Genomic DNA, 21035 nt, shown 5'->3' on the forward strand with positions numbered 1-21035 from the left:
ACTTTATTTATTGTTCAAAGGACGAATTGGTCTTATGTGCCCTCCATTCGTTTAAGGGTAGTTACTTGACTAATTATAATACAATTATATGTTATCAAATTGACTTTGCACTGACGACTATCTACCCTAACAAGTAGAAGTACTATCTACAACACCATATTGAGTCGGCAAACTTCAAATTATAGTATACCCACTTTCAGTGGGCTTGGCACCTAGCCCGGTAATAGATGAAAACTTTATAAACACAATGGCCATTGTTAGAAGTTAAAAATTCTTCGAAAACTATTAAACTTGCCTATTAATAGTAAGTACATACATTTAATGCGCCTATAAAAGACTAATTCGGCAGATCTTTATTTTCTAATACTTTTACAAAGAACACTAGACGGTGTACATGCCACAGGATTAATGGTAAAGGGATTTTAAGTTCCGAGACTGAACGACACCAGCACACCACCATATCAATCAACTAGGCTGTTAGCAAAAAAACGAGCGATAATATACATCCGGCTATAAATATACATGTAAATTACAGTTTATCGTAATCTGTGAACATCAACATTGCGAAACATCAATTTATTAACAAAAACAAACTATTTACATACTATTCCTAATTTTATAAACATTAAAATATCGACTTTCTTCTTTTAACTTTTGTTATTTTATAATATTTAAAAGGAAGCAATTGATAAGCCAATTTACGCGAGAATAGCTTCAAAACAATTTATTTTTATAGTTTAAATATTTCTAAATTTGTCATTCCTTAAACAAATTAATTACTTATTAAAAAAAATAACGTGCTCCTATGCGTTTCCATTCTCTCTGGTATCTGACCGATCTCTTGATTTGTAACTTTAAATGATATGTGCTTTTAAAGTTCAATCTGATATGTTCTTTTCAAGTTAAATGCGAATTCAAATTAAATTACTATTAAAAAAAAGTCGATACTTTCATGTACCAGTAACATGTAACAGTCGGCAACATGTGCCAGCGACTAGAACAACGTTTCTCGCGAGTGCGAGGCACGATCTAACCTCAACGGTAGCGGCGTGGGTCGACTCGTTAACTCAGTACTTTCGCCGAGTGCCGTTGCCTCACCGCCACCACTATCCGTCGAAAATTGCTCCACCTCATCATCCGTAGAGTCTGCTTCATCTTCAGCAAACACAGAGTCTGCGCCCACAGATACTAACTCGCATTCTACCGCATAAGACGGCCCCACACTACCCACTGAGGCTAGTGGTGCTAACCGCTCACTTGGGCATGGCGACAACCGACGCTCTGGTAAAGCACACACTACAGACGAACCACGACGTTCCAAATACGAACTTCCAGAACTTGAGCAAGTCGCGGAGCTTAATCGTCTATCCCTAGCTCCACCTGAGGGGCGCCTCTCTGCAAATCGTAATGCAGATCCCGGTAATGAATCACCACGAAGAGTTGATAAACGACGAGGTGGTGCCAACAAACTTCCATAACCACCGCCGTACGATGCGAAGCGAGAAGTCCGTGGCCAAGGCGGTTCTTCGCTAATAGAAGGCCGTGAACGGGCTCGTTCTGATAAAGCCTCTTCTATAGCCGCCGTTAACTGTCGCTCTTCTTCAACCGCTTGCTCTTCAGCAACCACTGCCTCAGCTAGTTCTACTATTTTTGGATCGTTAAGAGCCTTTACAGATTTGCTTCGGCTTTTATAAACAATCAGAAATACCATTAGCGCGAAAAAGCCGCCCAAGGTGGCGGCTATGCGCACACCGGTCATGACGTCATAAGTAGCGTAAAATTCGATACGCACGCGATCACGAGCTGCTTGCAAGCGATCGGTATTGTTTTCAGCTGCACCCAAATCTCCGCCTCCCCATCCATCTCGATGCTCCATCGTAAGGTCAAGTGTTCATCGCCTGTAACAATGGTATATCGAAGATAGGATTACCATATTTTAGGATTTCACAGTTATTATTATACAATTTAATATCAGAATCAGCTATTTAATAATGCATACTAGAATTTTTATTTATAATAATATACCATACAAGGCTTTGTACAAAGTACGTAGGCAGCATTTTTACGATTCGTGTTATCATGAAAATAACTTTTATGTGTACCTAGACAAAAAATAGAAAAAAGAAAATTCTCTATTCCTACCAAAGCAAAGTTTGCGGAGACCAAACAACAATGTTGTCACGACTTCCGTTTGGCAGTTGCGGCGTAGCCTCGATAAATCTAGGACACGCTTACTCTATCACAGCTTCATAGAATAGGATATTCAGATATTATTTCAGGTTCAGATTACTGATTTTATATGTATAAAATCATTACAACATCACATTAAAGCACCAACATGGAAAGATGACCATAATACATGTGTGACCTAGATTTCATTCTTATCCTCGACGACCTCGGTGGTCTTGCGGTTTAGCACACCGCCTTACTTCCTTCAATTCCTCGCACAGCACAACTATTTGTATTTAATGAGTATGATTCTTTGTATCGGTCTGGGTGTTTTATAGAAAACATTTAAACCGATACAAACGATATAAATAGCTATATATATTTTAATAGATGATAATGGAATCATGTACCGGGCTGTGTTAAAACGCTGGCGGGGCACCAGTGGAGGGTGATAAGTTGTACATGAGGTCAGGTCAGTTAGTCCATTGTGACAAATCCATCAGGAATTTATCACGATGATTTGGAACCGCGTGGAGGTCAACCTGACATAGTACATTATTAGGGTCAACAGTCCACATTACTAACAATCCCCTTTCCCCCACATACGTATATTATGTATGTATTTACAAAAAACATGTATCGATGTATTTATATTAGTTGTGTAATACCAATGACACAAGCTCTGCTTAGCTTGAGACTAGATGACGCTGCATGAATTGTCCTGAGATTTATTGAGGTCCACTAATTCCTTAACTCATTCCCCACAAAGATCTACCAGTTTCACTTCTTGACCAACAAGGACTTTTAAGTCTTATCAAACTAAAAGTGATTATTTAAAATTATGTCTAAAAATATAGTACAAAACGATCGAACTAACCATAATTTTAAAGCGTGAATATTCCAGAAAATATTTCAGGAATCCCATAAATTAATGCCAAGGGCAAACCTCATTGTATTTGAGGTGTTGTGTAAGGGAAAACACTTTAACGCCGTATTTTCCATGAATCAATTGCCTGCTGGTCAATAAATTTATAAAAATAAACCATAACAATCAATCTACACCATCGAGAACATGATTATAAAATATCGTGCTGTCTAATAACTATAAGGACGTTTCGAGACAATGTTATTTGCTAAATAATTCAAAGTTATCTATGGCAAGTTGACGTCGTTCTTTTCTCTATTTGCGCTATATTCAAGTATAAAAAGTATAAAGCTATTATGTTTGCGAGTTTCGATGTTTAAAGTATAGTACTGGAGATTCGATCAATTTTTTATACTATTCTATTGAATAGGCTATCGTTATGTTACCTAATGTACAGTCTACCTCAATAAATAGGCGATAGCCTAATCATAACGTCATACTACAACGATACGACAAGAGCAGAGCTGCAATGAAGAATAATGCAAAAATTGGGAACAGTTCCGCGGGTCAAATCTAATATATAAAATTCTCGTGTCACAGGTTACATGTTTATACTCCTCCGAAACGGCTTGACCGATTTTGATGAAATTTTATAGATGTACATTCATTAGGTCTGAGAATACGTATATAATTAATTTTTATACCCTTAAGTGTTAAGGGTGGCACATCTAAAATTTTTTTTATGTTAAAATTTTTATTATGCGGTATTAAAAAATACATACAACCCTAAAATTTCACCCTTCTATCACCAACCCCTTATTTTTTATAGCATTATTAATTTATATGGCAAAACAACGTTTGCCGTGATGGCTAGTATAACATATAATAATTAAATACCTCTCCTATAGACGCACATTTAACGTATAATGCAGACGAAGTTTCGTGGGTCATAATTTATTTTATATATGTATAGACAATTTATTTGCATTTTGTTTCACTTTAGTCACTAAGTTTGGATAATACTGAACAAAATGGTAAAACAAAACCCTTTACGCATGTACGTCTATCCGTCTCACAAACTGAAACATTCTATTATAGAAACTATGAATAATTTTAAATACCGTTGGTTCACTAGTAATGGAACGTATTATTATTATATAAATTATAATTAAAAGGTTTCGAAATTACCTAATTACTACATACATCATATACAAGGAGTTTACACGTACTATAAGCGCCATTGCTTAGTTGGAGCATTTTTTTACTCATGATTGTGAACGACATGTTCTATTTGCCACATTTTGTATTGCCAGTTGTACTATAGATGTACTCATGTTTCACAACATACATAAAAGATACGAACAATTACTTATATTATAGTAAGTAACTCAGTATGGAGTACACGTTTTTTGCACGTGTATGTAGCACAAAATAAAAAAAAAGCCACACATGAGACTTCAGTTATAAATTACAATGTTCTTAATCTGTTACAGATATACGTATGTGGTTTATTAGAAAATATTTCTTTAATATTTCCAGAGGAACGGCCGAATTAAAGATTATAATATAATTCAAATGAAACATTCTATAATATAAACGAACGTGATTTGCTTTATTGTTTATCGCAGTATATCGATGCAGTTGCTCTAAATAAATGCAGGTGATCGATATATTGCGTCCAACAAACAATGAGAGTAAAAATAGCGACAAAGCTGAAGTACCAGTGTGAGTCGAGCGTTGATGAGGCAGCACCAGTTATTTTATTAGCTCGTGAGTGCTGTTATTTGTTGAATAAAACTGCAAGATTGACTCTATTATCCATTCGCACAAATATCCTTTCAATCGTTCCATGTGAATTTGTACACTATCATAATGCTAAAGCTTTTTCTCAACCGAAAAGAAAATTTCTAAAAGTTATTTTGACTGCAGTAGCGGAATTATATACTAAATATTTTTCTAAAAAAATGATTTTTTCCAAGAAGATTTTGACCAAGAAAAGTCCCGTCAAAATCGGTCCAGCCATTTCAGAGATTAGCCGGAAGAAACAGACAGACAAAAATTGTAAAAAAATGTTATTTTGGTGTATTTACTTCCGTATGCATGTAGTAAAAAACGGTTAATATTATATTACAATATTACAAACAGACACTCCAATTTTATTTATATGCATAGATGTATAGCTTACAAATCAGATTAACTGTCTCACTGATTGTTGTTCACGGATAAACGCCTAAAGAAATTTGATTAAATTTTATGGAGATACGTCCAACCCTGATAAAAGGCAGGTTACTTATTAAATCATTACAAAGTACCATTTCTACGCAAACGAAGTAAGGGTAACAAAGCCTTCGTACATTAGTACCTATTGAAAATGTAGGCTCTTTGTTATCAGTTTCAGTATCGAATCAATTTATGTGACGCACCTAGATAAATGAATATTCAAATAAATGGATAAATATTGTGAAAACGTTATTACGCGGAGAACGTCGATATAATATTTACGATAGTAGGAAGAAATAAAATTAAAACAAAACTAAATAGTTTTGAAATGTTACTTGTTATCCTATTAAGTAAAGGTACCTTCCAAAAATAGAAATACGTCGTAAAAATTGATTATGAGTGTTATTATTACCATTTATTATTTTGTCGTATGGCGTTACGCTTGTCAATTTTTAGAAAACATGTATAAAATTTACGTTCTCAGACTAGACATTTCGGCCGTATGTTATACCAAACAGACGTAGATGCATTGACATCCTAAATTTTTTGTAGGGAGTCCCTGTACGATGTAACAATTTTGTTTAACAGGGGATGATTATTATAGGTTTTATTTTGTTTATGATGACTAAAAGGCGACCAGAATACACCAATTGTATACGCTATGGGGTCAATATCATCCATTCCGATAAATGATGAATGATATAAAGTTAAACAAAATCAGGTCAGCCAGGACGCGCATCACCCGTGACTGATTCACCAAGAATTATAAACAAAGGTTTTCGTGTGGAGGTCGATCTAACAATAATATGCCTTACTTGAATAAACACCTACAACAATAATTATTGAAGCTTTTTTTTTAATAATAAAGATGTTATATTGTGGTAATGGACCTTTATTTAAACCTTCTTTATTATAATATAACTAGCATCCATCTCCGCCTTCGCATCTTATATAAAAAAAAAAAAGAATTTATAATTATCAGTTATCTGTAGTATTCGTAACACAAGCTATGCTTAGCTTGGGACTAGATGGCGTTGTGTGAATTGTCCAGGTTATTCACACAACGCCATCTAGTCCCAAGAATTATTTATCTTTACATAGTATAAAATGAAGTCCCTTCCGCTGTCTGTTCGCTTAGATCTTTTAGCAACAGATAGTGATTCAAGAGGAAGGTTTATATATGTAATTCATGTCCACCCGACATGACGGAAGGAAGACGGAGGATGTTTCATATACCATACATATAGAAAACACCCAGACCGATACAAACAGTCATACTTATGCATACAAATGTTTGCACCATGCGAGGAATTGAATCCGAGATCATCCGAATAAAGTATGCTAAAACCGCTAGACCACTGAGGCCTTAAAATACGTCCAAAGAATAATATTTACTCTGGAATTGTACTGAAACATCTTGTTTAACAAAAAGAACTATGATATAGTACCGAATTACCGACGGCGCCTACTTTAGTACGCCTACCTAAATCATCTATAGTGTGTAAAGTTTGACACATACAGCTACTTCCGCGTTACGAACAAATTCTATCGTATCACAAAACAAAAGTATATCGTGGCTGTCCCTATATATACATACACATATCTATAGGACTTATTTTTGGCATCCGCTCTGGACAGAGGATCTCGAGTTCTCGACTGGTTTGTATAATGTTATAACCAACTAGTTCGAATGCCGGCACAACATTAATTGTTCAATTTTATTGTGCGTATAAAACCGATTGAGTCTTGCTACTGATCTACTACATACTCATACTATCTATAAACATATTAGAACGATATATCATGGAACATGATTTTATTACTCTGAATCCATACTAATATTATGAATGCGATAGTGTATCTGTCTGTATGTTTGCAACTTCTTTATCAGCCTGTGTTATATAATTATTGGGTGTCGCCCGCGACTTCACCTGCGCATGCCCCATTCATCGTGAAGGTGGAAAGCGAGCAAATTCTGGTTCTTTCTCTACTCCTTTATTTTTAGGATTCCAAGACTTAATTAATTATGCGCTATTACTAACAATTCTTAATTTTAAGAAACTTAAATAAACGGGTAAGAAACTTTCTATGAAGCATTTGAAAGTTGCATGACTGTTAAATTGTTCATACCACATTGCAAAATCCTCAATTATAATGTTTCTTAAATTTTGTTACCCTCCCCTCTACCGTCTAAAAAGTTTATGCGGAAACATTACAGCACGATTGTGGTAGTCCGTTCGGTTTTACGTCAGTGACTCACAGGAGTATAGTTGAGAAACTGAATGCTACCAATTTAGATCATAATCTAACATACATATTTGCAATAAATTTAGATCATAATCTAATATACATATTTGCAATAAATTTAGATCATAATCTAATATACATATATTAATATTCTCCTGTCACAGTGTTTGTACATACATAAGGATTGTTATGATTTTTTGTGTATATTCACTAAATCTCAGAATAGGCCGTAAACCATTTAAATGACAAGGATGGTTCACCCCAATTACAATTAGTTTTTGAAAAAAAAAAAATTATGATACAGCATTCAAAAATAGATACAACGTTGAGTTTTTACCCGTTTTCCGTCAACCCCTAATTTATTATTTTTTAGGTAATAGGGTAATAATTGATTAATTTATGTGGCAAAACAGTGCTTACCAGATCAGCTAGTAAGAATATATACATCTTTATATCTACTATCCCAGATGTGGAAGTCAGCAGCACTATCAACTGTGGATGGTGTTGTAAACACAACACTTGATAAGCCTAGATCAGGGTACACAAATTTAAATAGACTGGCAATTTGAAGAAAATATATATAAAGAAAGAAAAAAAAGAAAGAAAATTGTTTAATTGGTACACTGAAAATAATTTTTAAAATTAAGTTTACATTTTATATTAATAATTAGAGTACCAACTAGGTCTCCGCTCAGCATATGTCGTGACGGGGTGCCACGACGCTGGTTTTCAGCGGACACCTTATATACAATAAATATAATAAAATAATAATAATAATACACATAGATACATAAATCCAGGCGGACAACACAAAGCAAACATTTACGACATAATACCATATATAAATAAAAACCAAACATAAACTACACACTGAAAACATAAAATAAACATAAACATAAATTCTGGTGATACTAGGATACCCTGCATTACCCCGCTCTTGGAGTGCAGACACATCACGGCACAGTTTTCTGAGTGAGGAGGAGTATTTTTTTAAATTTATTTTTAAAAATCTGCACAGTTATTATATTTAGTTTAGTATATTTTTTTCTCTCTTAGATTAGAGATCTACAGTCTGTAGAGTCAAGTAGGTGTTATAAATTACTAGGCTATATACTATACTAATAAATAATAATAATAAAATATATATGTAAAGGAATGCCTTTACATATATATTTACATATACCTTTACATATACTTAAGATTTAAATTTTTTACTGATGCCCATTAGGCATCAGTAAAAAATTTAAATCTTAAGACCATACTAAAACATATCCAGAATCTATGTGTATGGAAAGAAATTAAAAATTATGTCTAATGACAAATCACAACTATCCATGTTAAAGATAAAAAAAACAAATAATTAAACCACTGTCAACGCTGAAAAGAATGAAGATGGAAAAAATGCCTACATCAGATAAATTATTCTAGTAACAGAGAAAAGAAATGAGATATCCTAATTAGAAGTAGAGTCAATGACATTAAGTAGATCGCAGGGAAATCATGGAATCATATGGCATGATACAGTTATGTATAGAAAACTGAGAAGTGTTCTTTGCATCTTAACTGTTAACATGAAATAGGTAAAAAGTACTATAATAAAAAGAATAGTTCCTTCACAATACATATTAAAAAGAAAGCTTTATGTCTAATAAATAATATATTTATAAAGTTATACTTAATGTTTTAGTCTTAAAATTTATTCTTAAATATATACAGTTGTTCTATTAAAAAAAATTAAGAATGCTTTAGTTTAATTTTAACTACTCCTCTATTTTGTGAAATCTTTAGCATTAATGAAATGTTAGTAAAAATAATTTTGTTTATAACAAGAACCAAATATTTTAATAGCATAAAAATAAATAGACCATATTAAAATTACGGTAATATTAGAATGCTTTATATGTTACAGCTGCAATTGCATGTGGTTTATTACCACCTTTTTATAATAGTGTCATTTTAGATGTAACAGGTGGATTCATATACCTCTCTTATTATATCTTTATGTCAAAATACGGGAAAAAATGCAAGAAAGAATGCTAATAGGAATGAATATTTACCAGCTGAAGAGCATGATCCGTAGCCTGCAGAATTTGACGAATGCCTTGGGTAGCGATGATTTATTATAAACATGTCCTTGACAAATTGAGATAAAAATACAAACACTCATACATTGAAAACATTCCAAGTTTAACTACATTGTGCACTAAATAAAATATCTATAGATATTACTTATTATTAGATCGCACCAATGTATCTGTAATGTATGGTTTTATCCATGAATTATCGAATTTATTTTGTGAAAATAATTACCAACAAAATAAGTAAATAACTAAACTGATAATTTGATGATAAATTATTCAATTTGATTTAAAAAACAACAAAAATCAATTTTCATTATTTTCAGTTTGGATTTTATAGAAATGAAATGAGTTTGACATTATGACACTGACATAATAAAATGTGAATTTGAAAAATTCATTCATGATTTTCAGAGCTACCTCTGACTAAGCGAAAGAAAGATGCGTTCGAATTCTGAATTTTCTTATAATAACTTTCATGCAGTAAAATAAAAATGAAACATTTCTAATAATATTTCCGTAGGTTTTAGAAAATTTTGTTACTAATATTTGAATTTAATCTATAAGTTGGCACCAAAATTTATAACTTTATGGTCACTAAACACTAGACTACTCACAGAGTGTAAATGGTAGTCATAGGTTGTAGAGAAAGGAATATGGCAATGTACATCCTCTGAACCACTTTTGATGTGGACATGTTTTTTAATGTAATATGGCGTCATAATTTTTGACACCTTCATTTGACTCTTTCAATAATTACTGTGATAATTTCGATTGGGAGTTGGTTGATCTTCAAACTCTACTTCTCTCTTCTACTACTTCTGTAAACCGGACAGATTTTAACATTATAAGACGCAGTCAATTTGACATTGATAATCCTACATTCACTGTCATTCAGATATAAATAATGCTATCTGGCATTTCAAAATTCAGATTTTGCGACAGAAAATATATACTTGTTAGCTATTTATCGTTTAATTGAGTTGTAAAATTGCTGGTAGCATTTTGGAGAACAAAAAGAATACCGTGTAAGAACTTTTTTATGTTTCATACATTTATAATGTTTGTACTTCTTACAGGATCATATATTATTTTAGATAAATTAAACATTTACTTTTATCTTATTATCTAATAGAAGTTAGTTCAAGAATAGAAATGTCTGATGAATGGAAAGATTACGATAAAGATTCAAGACCTGCATGTAAGTATGGATCAAAGTGCTATCAAAAGAACCCTACACATCATGCAACCTATAAACATCCACCACTACAGAAGCGAGTTAAAAAGGAAAAGAATCGTATACATCCCTATAAGAAACCAATAAAACCTGATATTAAGACTAACGCTGAAAGTAGTGATAAGGAAAGTAAGAAACATAAGGAAGCTTCCACATCAACAAGTAAAACACAAAGCAAAGAAGTTCCATCCTGTACATATGAAACCACATGCAGTATACAGCTACCAGAGACCATAAACTACTATGATAAAGATACAGATCATAGTGTTATAAAGGAATTGTTTTTGGCAGATATGCCTTCTGATTTTTTCAAATTTTATGAATGTCTGAACTGTATGGAGAAAGGGATTGAGAAAACTTTATCAAGTGTGAATCTGGAAATGATTGGTCCATATGATTTGTTGACTGGAAAGTTGCCTAAAGTGGATGATAAAGAATTATATTTGATTCACTGGCGATTCTTCTATGATCCTCCAGAATTTCATGTAAGTACCATATATATAATTTAACTAGACTATTGTATTATTTATATCTTTTCATTATTTGTATATATATATACAAATAATGAAAAGATATATAAATGTAAATTTAGTATCTATATATTATATTATGAATTTTGTGTATTGTTCTAAGTTTTTAAGAGATATATATTTAAATTATAACATTTTTGTAACACCTTAAATTCAATATAAACTTATTACAAAAGTTATATTACTTTAATTAATATGATTATTTTTAAATTTGGATACTTCAACATTATACTGTCAGTGTTACCCACTTATTACTTGCTATTTACATTTACATTGCTATTCCATGCTGTTGGTTGACTGGGTAGAGACTGGGAAGAGATAAGTCCACCTTTGCTCACATTGTTTATAATTAAATTTGTTACTGTATTTCAAAGTGCAAGTAAAAACATATTAAATTTTATATATTACTATTACTTTACAGGCAGTCTTAAAAAAAAAGGGTAACAGTCAATATCATATTGGTTATTTTAGAGATGACCCTGATGAGGATCCAGTATTCTTGGGAAGCAATGATAGTGCCAAGGGCTGTACCATTAGTATTATGTCTGACAATATATTTGGAGCTGTATAGTAAGTAGAATATTTCAATAATATATGGTATGTATTATAAATTTAAAAACTAAGATACTGTATATACAAGTATATCTTTAAGATTCAGACTGCATATACAAGCCATAATTGTTTCTAATTGCCATGTCTAAGCCCCTGTGCCTACACATGTAATATTTCTCTCAACACTTGAGACCTGTCCATTAGTTTTCATCTCCACTAATAAAGATTTAAGTGTAAAGTCAGTCTATGTCCCGACTCCGCGTAGACTGTACGCATTATTACTAAGCCATGTAGCACACTACCAATAAACTTAATAATGTACAATTTTACTGGTATACTCACTACCTACATACTATAATATATTATGCTGCGCCATCTCATCACAACATATATAACACTACAGTGATGAGAATAAACACCGCGCTACACCCCAATTGGTTATATGACTGGCTGGTCTATTCTGTAAAATCTAAATCTGAACGAATGAAAATAGATTGCATCATTTCACACCATTTTATGTGCTTGAATTATACACTAGCAACATGATTAAATTCCATATTTTGTGTTCAACAAAAGTTCTAACTTACATTCATATCAATGTATTTGGTTAAATATGATCAAGTTGCAAAAAAACAGTGAAGATGTGAATTGAAATTGAAATCCATATTGTGATTAGACTGGGGTCTAATAGTAGACATACCATATTTAAAATTTGTATATTAAATTGAAATCAATATTGTGATTACACCCTATAGTAGACCTGACAGATTTAAAGATTGCGTATTAAATATTCACAATAGAAAATATAATTTTAAGAAATAAAGAGTATATGAAGAGAAATGCTGAGTCAAAATTCACTGTAATTATCTCATCTATTGTTTTGGGAATAGGTATTGTTCTTATTAAAGTAAGGAAATAAATTATGTAACATACTTTTACAGTATGTACTTGCAAAATGAAAAAAAAACATCTCCCTTTATTGCAATGGCATGTGAGAAACTCATTGAGAAGATTAAAAAAGTAGCAGAAGAAAATAATTATTCACTAGAATACAATATTAAGAAAAGATGGTCGCAGGCAGTGACTAAAACATTGCATGGAGCTGGGATAGTAGTGCCTTATAATAAGAAAACGCAACTTGGCTATAGACATTTAGTGGAATCTGATGGTTAGTCTTTCTTATTAACTATATAAAAAAATAAATTCGAGATTAATTATTTTAAAATTTCATTATTATTCGACAAATCGCGATTTTGTAATGAAATTATAATTTATTTATTAAGGTAAACAATGGATTCAAATATATTCTCAGTTATTTTTAACGCCACACTAAGCTTAACTGTTTTTCGTATATTAACATTATATTATTACTTTTAGCAAATATAAAAAAGTATTTCACACAACTTGAAGCAGCAGAATCTCAAAATGAAAGGGATAAGATACTCTCTGACCTGCAACCAGTAATAACATATGCCAATATAGCAGTGGACGAATGTGACTTTGGTACAGGTTTAGAAATTGGAATAGCTTTATTTTGTTCTGGACTAAAGATTCTTGAACAAAATGCTCTAAGTAATCTAACCTCTACATACACTTTACTTAAAAGGATGGAATTTATTAAAATAATCCAGGTATATGTGATTTCTAATGTATTTTTTCTTTTTATCTGTCTATAGACGCAACCAGGTTAATATTTGTAATAGTATTTATGAATGTCACACATATGGTAATTATGATACAAATTGCAGTATTGTTTTTAAGTCTTTGACAGTAATTACTTCTTTCATAATAAAAATTAATAAAGAAAATTAGAAAAGTTAAATCTGATTCAATATCTAATTAAAAAAATATTTTTTACCTAATTAATAAATAAATGTCTTAAATCTCTAATTAAAATCTTAGTGCCCTTAGTTTATTTAACTGGTATTATTATTTACATTAACAATTAATTAATCACCTAAAGCTTTTATTTATTTTCTCATATAAAGAAATATATAACAGTTGTTTCATTACTTACAGGCGCATATCAAGTATCGTCGCACAGGATCAAATATGTCCATGTTGGCCTCTAGTTAGTAAATTGAACAATAAGATTGGAAGGTGTGAACAATAGGAATGAATGTTGTAACAATCAACAATAATGTAACTAAAAATCTATTGTACTTAATTATTTTGTGTAATCTCTGTTTTTTTAAGTTATCTAATTTAATAAAATAAATGCTAAAATAATCGAGTATTGTTATGTGGAGAGTTCTAGTGGTTTTTACCTCGATTTATAATCCAAATGTCATGAGCATATCTAGCCAACACCAAGGAAATTTGTGTATAAATTTATATCTTTGCCTGACTCTACAATAATTAAATAATAATTTATAAATTCATTCGAAAGAAATGTGCTGAATACAGCTGGTTATAAACAACAAGGAATTAAATAACATATAATAATCAAGAATGCTTTATTATTTCAAACAAAATCAAAAATGACATCATGTCTATCACAAATCAAAAAAGAACAACTGTACAAAAAAAATATCTCAACATGAGTTGTCCATAGTCTTTAAACATAAGATTTATTAATTGAATTATTTTGGTTTCTCAGCACTGCTAAGATGTAGAAATAGTGAAATTGGACAGTGGTCACTGCCATAAACACTGCCCCTTATTACGTTGTCGCAAAGTGACGGTAAGATCCTTTGAGATACTATGAAGTAATCCAGACGCCTAAAACAAAACAGTAAACGTAAGTCGTAAAGTGACTAAGAGGGCGCTTTATACGATGATTTTACAAAGGCACTTCAGTGTGTTTAAAACACATCTATGACACTCAACAGCCCTGCCCATAGTAGAAATATTCCCACTATAGGCAGGGCTGTTGAGACTGACTAAATAGATTACTGTAAAATATATAGCTAGGGAAACATAAAGGTAGACTTACCATCCAACATTTTTGGACCTACTATTCATCATGTATGTCCAGAAAGTGTAAGCGCCCGTTTTGTCCGGATACAGGTGTCGGTACGTATCCACGAAGCCATCACCCAGTAAGTCTGTCATTCCAGTGCGCTCCTCTATTGTGAATCCAGCGTTCTTTTTGTTTGTTTTGGGGTTTGCCAAATCTGTTGATAGAATATAAGTTAAAACACTCACCATGATATTTTTAATAGGTAGGTAATATTATTTTGACGGAAAGAACAGTATCGTCTTATTAATTTAACTGATACACCATCAAATACCTTTATTAGTATACATGCATGATATGTTTATAATTTTTGTTGAAGGGGCTACGCGCTAATTAAGTGGTCCTGCCAAAAACCATTGTGTATTAAAAACAAAATTAATAATTACCTATTTCGTTATGCGCTACGTTCATATCTCCGCATATTATAACAGGTTTCTTCTTGTCTAACTCATTAACATATTTACGGAATTCCTCATTCCATTGCAGTCTCTTAGGAAGTGTGACTAGATTGCGGCCAGCATTAGGGACGTAAGTACAAATCAAATAGAAGTGTTCGTATTCAGCTGTTATTATACGACCTTCACTATCCAGATCCTCGTTTTGTAAGCCATATGTCACGTTCATTGCTAATTTAGTTGTATAAATTCCTACGCCCGCATACCCATCTTTGTCACTACACAGCCAATAAGCGTGGTAACCTGGCAAGTTGGTGACTTCATTAGGTAATTTGTCCCGGGAACATTTTATTTCTTGTAGGCATAAAATATCTGGTTTCTCGTGCTGTATATAGTCCAGGCCACCTTTAGATAGCCAAGCTCTTATGCCGTCGACATTCCAACTGGCTATCTTATAATTCCAGTCTTTACCTTGTGCATTTTTACATGAGTTTGAAAAATCTAAAGCTACATAATCGGTAGTTGCTTTATTTTTAGGTGATGGTTTCTTTTTAGCGTCCTCTGTTATGCCAATAGCTGAAAATCAATAATACCGTAATTTTAAATAAATCGACAGAGCGAATATAGTATCTAATGTTTTAGAGAGGACTTTGTACAAGGTGCCTTTTCAGATTTCTGTTGCTTTTTCTGTCTTCAAACAATACAACACATGAGGGCTAACATAGGCATAGGCATACAGCGTTATATGCTTGGTGCTGTTCATGTATACACATAGGCGACGCTTGCCACTTATCTGTATCATTAGATGTGCTGTCAGCACGGTATAAATTTTTGCGGAACATAAAACTTATTTTTACTCATGTTGAGATGTTTGAAATTGCGAAGCTAAGCGATAGTATTTCAAATGTTACTAATTGTTTAGTTAATTTCTGTATTAAGCGTGTAAAGCATTTGATATCTGTCCATGCAGTGGAGTTAGTAAGTAGTACAACATTGAATGGCACGGAATTATGGCATTAACTACAACTAGTTCCCAGTGAATTCGTCCTGGCAACAATTGCGAACACTTTACTTTGTGGCGATTGTCACAAACAATAAGTAAAATATAAAAAATACAATTTGTCGAATGCATGTGTCTAGACTTTTCGTTAATGAACATAGAACATATCAGATTAATGTATGCAAGCCTAGGCGAATCTGGTACTCTAAGTTTAATAAAACACTCATGTTACATTTCAAAATCGACTTTAAAATGTACTTCATTTAGCTAACAAGTACTATTTTTAGATGTTTGTGTAGGTATAATTTCTTGAAACGGCAGCACAATTTACACTATGTATGATCAGGGCAAATTGAATGAGCAATTTAAACAAGAGGAGATAGTTTTGGTCCTTGGGGATTTACTATTATATATACCAGAAACAAAAAAAAATGAAACAGGTGGCAACTAGATCTACAGAGGAAATTTAGTATGGGTGGCACTTGCGTTCATAGTTAAATGACTCTGTAATATAATATAATTAAAGAGCACTGCAAAAACTTACCTAGTTTGAATCAATAACACTCGACTTGAATTTTCCTTCAGGAATTTTCATGCCTGTACAGCAGTCATTGTCTTAAATCATGGAAAGGCTAGATAATATTTTTTATAGTCGAAAATATGAACTGGGTGAATACTGAATTTTTGCAGAGCTCTGTATAATCCAGTTGGTACCATCGTGAGAGTTTTGTACTACTAGTTATACCTTAAGCTTGTTAAGTTTGTGTAGTCTTTGGCCACCTATCCTATTGTATATACACATAGGTATATCCCCACTATAAAATTCACTAGAATAAAAGCAATCTTTTTAGGTTTATTCCTAGTGCTCCAAATCCAAATATTGTTTGTGCAGATTTAACTAATGTTGGAGATTTGAAAGTGAATTTAATTGTCACGATTTCGCATCTTAATAAATAATTCTGAAATTTGGAATTTACGAAAAGCTATAGGTAATAGGTTTTATATAAAGACGAAAATAGCTATTTTTCCCTGGTCATTGATAGCTAATAGGAAGAGTTTGCCAATAATGTTTAAACATAAAGATATGATAAAGTTGAATAAATTACTCTATATGTATGCGAAATATTTAATCGAAATACGGATATTAATTTTTTATTACATAATAATGTAAGCAACAATATGTAACAAATGGCAGCATGCTAATGGCTTATCTGGAAGAAAATGATGATATATGATTTGCATCAGACAGCTAAGTAGTATTAATGCCACCCTTGATATGGGGTTATTGCTCACCTGTTACAAGAAAACCTCTCTTGAACACATAGAAATCTGTACAGATTCTAATGTAATAATTCGAATGATTACTCTCATTTAGAGGTTTAGGTATATGTAAATAAATAAATGTTAATTCATTGGTTTAGGTTAATAAATCCATATTTCTTAGACAATATTTTCCCTGGTTAGGTTAGGTTAGTTCAATAACTACAGGATCTACAATTCTTCTACCATTAACCAACCAACAAATATAGATATCATCGATTTAGGTGTTGTACCCACAGGTATGCTTTCCATTTCAAACTTGTTGACATCAAATAAATTCTCTTTGTAAATTATATTTTAAGAACAATAATAAGTTCCGAAAACATAGTACTGGCTGATATTAAAATTTACCATTACAAATAAAACTTTTAAATTTTAAGATTTATTTATTAAATAATAATAAGTAACACTCAATCATAATAATAAAAACGTGAAACAATTATTGTCAAAGACATCCTCAACAGAACTTATTAATTACACATATTTACCCCTTTTCTTCTTCTTTGGTTCGCCTGTGTCTTGAGATTCATCTTCAGTAGGACTTGCGATTTCAGCTAATTTATTCTTTGCTGCTCGCTTTCCCTTAGCAGGTTTCACTTCTGCAATTCCATTCTCTTCTTGTATTTCTTCTTTCTCATCACCTTAAAATGAGATTTACATATATTGTCAGTATAACAAAACAGTAGTATGTACATTGCTTTCTATAAATTCTTAAATACTTGAGAATTCCATTGTAAACATTGAAAGTTAAAATGTTGTCATAGCTATTGTTACTAAGTTTACAATTACCAAATAGTCAAATTAATGAATTGGCATATTATGGCAAATACATCAATTCTGTACTTTTTCTGCAAAAGATTTTTTGGTAGCCTTTGTCACTGCAAATGCAAAATACTAAAAACACAGAATCAATTAACTACAGTTTTCTTCAATGTGAGTTTTTCTCCTAATACTGCCTCTTTTTATATTCTCTGTTACAATTTCTAACTAGAATATCTGCAATTATGTTACAATGTAAGCATTTTTATTTAGATACAGAGTAGAATATGTATAAGGACTTAAGACCTAATTATTCATTACTTATATGAATATATAACAAGTGTTAGCCTAAAACATGAACGAAATGAAATATATGTTATTAATTAGAGTTTCATTATTAAAATAAAGTTAAATATTTACCTTTAGGAAGTAGATGATGAGAGGGTGCCAAAAATTGTATTTGTCTAACAGAGTATACTAAAATGACTCTTTTAGAATTATGTAAAACTCTTATACATACCTTTACCTTTTTTTTCTTTCTTTACTTTTTTTTGTTTAGGTGCAGGTTCATTTTCCTTTTCTTTTACGTCCTCCTCTTTTTCTTTCACCTCCTCTTTACCCTGTGCTTTCTTTCCTTGACCTTTTCTAGCTTTAGTTTCCTTCTTTTTATTTTCTTCAATTGGTTTATATTCCTGAGATTCATTTTTATCACTATCTCCATTATTTTCTTTAATAGGTGCTTTGGCTCCTCTTTTTTTGCTTTTAACCGGAAGCTCAAATTTCACCTCTTCTTCAATAGTTTCAACATTTTTTTCTGGTTTAGTATCCTCGTCAACTTTGGTTTGAGGTTTACGGCCTCTCCTTTTGGCAGTAGATTTATCTTCTGCTTGTACTTCCTCTGTTTCACCATCATTAATCTTTTCTTTTTTAGTATTTTTTCTACTTTTTCCATTATCTTTTGGTTTGACTTCAGTTTCTTCTGATGCCAATTCTTTTTTAGTCCTTTTCTTACCTTTATCAGTGTTGACACTGGCTATTTCATCTGTATCCCCATTAGCTCCATTATAGTCACCATTTTGGTCATGTACTAACGCATTTACAACAATCTCATTAGCAGGTTTTTCTTCAGATGTCTTAAGTTCAGCCCCTTTTTTACCTTTTTTAGAAGGCGGTGCGGTTTCTTCAATTATGTCATTAATTTTATCCTGTTCAAGTGAATTGGCTGCTTTTCTTTTACCGCGTTTTGTCTTCTTTTCCGACACTACTGTAGGTTTTTCATGTATATCAACTTGATCTTTCAGATTTATCATGGGTACTTCAGTAATTTTCCCTTTGTTGCGACCCTGTTTTGGCACTTCATTTTCAAGGGTTTTGCTGTCTGTTTTCTACAAGAAACAGTGAAATTACATTAAATTATATTAAATGACATTATGTATTCATTTAAAAAATGCCAATTTCTATATCTCTAAAATATGATATTTATTGTACAAATATGCATTTGCATGTTGCTGAGCCATATTTATTAGTTATTAACTTTTATTATATAAAATATTTTTAACTACCACCTTACCTTACAAAACTTTAGGTACCTGTTGTTGTACATCTATTTGCAATAATAACTAAAATGTAGAATATTGCAAATTGTGGACTATGCTTTCGTTGATAAGAATAATAAAATTCACTTAAATAATATTATCAACATTTTTGGGAATTTGTATTATATTATGAATTATAAAAGATAAAGATCAATGAACATCATAAACTTTTGCACAATGTAATACATATACAATAAGTAGGAATTTAATATTGCATAGAGGCATTACTACACACAAAATACACTTCAATACAATGCTCAAGTACATTATGGCATATTTTCAGATGAATAATTATAATTTAATCATTCATATAAAAATATATCAAGTTTAATTCTAACTTTAAAATGACTGAGTAATATGTTAGGTAAACATATAAGGGTAAGTATTTATAATTAATAGGAAGTAAAAAATTAGGAGGGAAAATACGTTATTGAGATACATGGGGTGTAATAATATGCTGTATATATTTAGGCTATAATTAGGACATTCGGTCGCGTTCAGTTAAAAGTATCGATAAATTTAAAGAACATTCATGGTATGAGATGTGTCTGCAAAACACGCGGTCTTTAGTAACGGACAGAGGCATGTTAAGACAATATCTACTCCCTATCATTGACAAAGACGCAACCGACGATATGGTGAGTAACACATGGTCAAAACTACTATCATATCGGCCGATAAACGACATTAATGAAAATGGGAAAAGCAAAGTTTGAAATGATGTAAGTAAACATCTAAAAATGTTACCTAAAAGTTACTAAAACCACACTTTACCTTTGTCTTGGCAGTTCTTGGCGCCATTTCCAGTTTATCAATAAGCACGGTTATTAACAACTACTGTAGTAATTTTAATAACGAATTTTATGTAAAACCGGCACCGGTAAATGTTAGTGCGTAGTTTATTAAGAGTGACTGGGATTCTATAAATTAAATATTTAAACTAAGCAAATATGCGTTATCCCGAGATGTTTTTGGGAGTTGTTTCAGTTTGGGAGCGAAAATCACAGATCAGAAAGACCTAATAAAAATACTTAAATTAAATTACCGGCAAATTCAGAGAAAGTACATATACAAGATAATGACAAATTACTCATTCAAATATTCAAAAT

At 31.8% G+C, this 21035-nt stretch overlaps 3 protein-coding genes across 3 annotated transcripts; 1 reads left to right on the forward strand and 2 right to left on the reverse strand.

The window, feature by feature from the left end:
• Window positions 1–265: 265 nt before the first annotated feature.
• Window positions 266–9923, reverse strand: LOC131846120 (uncharacterized). Its single transcript, XM_059195345.1, has 2 exons — window positions 9559–9923; window positions 266–1898 (listed from the first exon to the last, which is right to left on the reverse strand). The coding sequence occupies exon 2, from the start codon at window positions 1874–1876 to the stop codon at window positions 995–997; it is 882 nt and encodes a 293-aa protein (XP_059051328.1). The 5' UTR covers window positions 1877–1898; window positions 9559–9923; the 3' UTR covers window positions 266–994.
• A 312-nt stretch (window positions 9924–10235) lies between these two features.
• LOC131846147 (histone PARylation factor 1) lies at window positions 10236–14340 on the forward strand. Its single transcript, XM_059195382.1, has 6 exons — window positions 10236–10607; window positions 10715–11301; window positions 11768–11916; window positions 12840–13066; window positions 13276–13529; window positions 13918–14340. The coding sequence occupies exons 2-6, from the start codon at window positions 10735–10737 to the stop codon at window positions 13972–13974; spliced, it is 1254 nt and encodes a 417-aa protein (XP_059051365.1). The 5' UTR covers window positions 10236–10607; window positions 10715–10734; the 3' UTR covers window positions 13975–14340.
• Window positions 14338–20995, reverse strand: LOC131846146 (DNA-(apurinic or apyrimidinic site) endonuclease). The gene is made up of 6 exons (XM_059195381.1): window positions 20701–20995; window positions 18852–19716; window positions 18061–18213; window positions 15244–15828; window positions 14834–15014; window positions 14338–14619 (listed from the first exon to the last, which is right to left on the reverse strand). Exons 1-6 carry the CDS (start codon window positions 20725–20727, stop codon window positions 14481–14483), a joined length of 1950 nt encoding a protein of 649 aa, XP_059051364.1. The 5' UTR covers window positions 20728–20995; the 3' UTR covers window positions 14338–14480.
• Between the last annotated feature and the right edge of the window lie 40 nt (window positions 20996–21035).

Source organism: Achroia grisella, unplaced genomic scaffold (genome assembly GCF_030625045.1).
Source record: "Achroia grisella isolate CSIRO2021 unplaced genomic scaffold, CSIRO_AGI_Agris_v1 utg501, whole genome shotgun sequence".
Lineage (NCBI taxonomy): Eukaryota > Metazoa > Arthropoda > Insecta > Lepidoptera > Pyralidae > Achroia > Achroia grisella.

What these genes read in the sequence shown, in the direction of transcription:
- LOC131846120 (XM_059195345.1), bottom strand. Translation starts at nt 1,876, where the DNA reads ATGGAGCATCGAGATGGATGGGGAGGCGGAGATTTGGGTGCAGCTGAA.
- LOC131846147 (XM_059195382.1), top strand. Translation starts at nt 10,735, where the DNA reads ATGTCTGATGAATGGAAAGATTACGATAAAGATTCAAGACCTGCATGT. An exon ending in ATGATCCTCCAGAATTTCAT is followed by an intron (nt 11,302 to 11,767) that starts GTAAGTACCATA and finishes ATTACTTTACAG; the next exon opens with GCAGTCTTAAAAAAAAAGGG. An exon ending in AATATATTTGGAGCTGTATA is followed by an intron (nt 11,917 to 12,839) that starts GTAAGTAGAATA and finishes ATACTTTTACAG; the next exon opens with TATGTACTTGCAAAATGAAA.
- LOC131846146 (XM_059195381.1), bottom strand. Translation starts at nt 20,727, where the DNA reads ATGGCGCCAAGAACTGCCAAGACAAAG. An exon ending in CAAGAACTGCCAAGACAAAG is followed by an intron (nt 19,717 to 20,700) that starts GTAAAGTGTGGT and finishes TGTTTCTTGTAG; the next exon opens with AAAACAGACAGCAAAACCCT. An exon ending in GAAAGAAAAAAAAGGTAAAG is followed by an intron (nt 18,214 to 18,851) that starts GTATGTATAAGA and finishes TCTCATTTTAAG; the next exon opens with GTGATGAGAAAGAAGAAATA.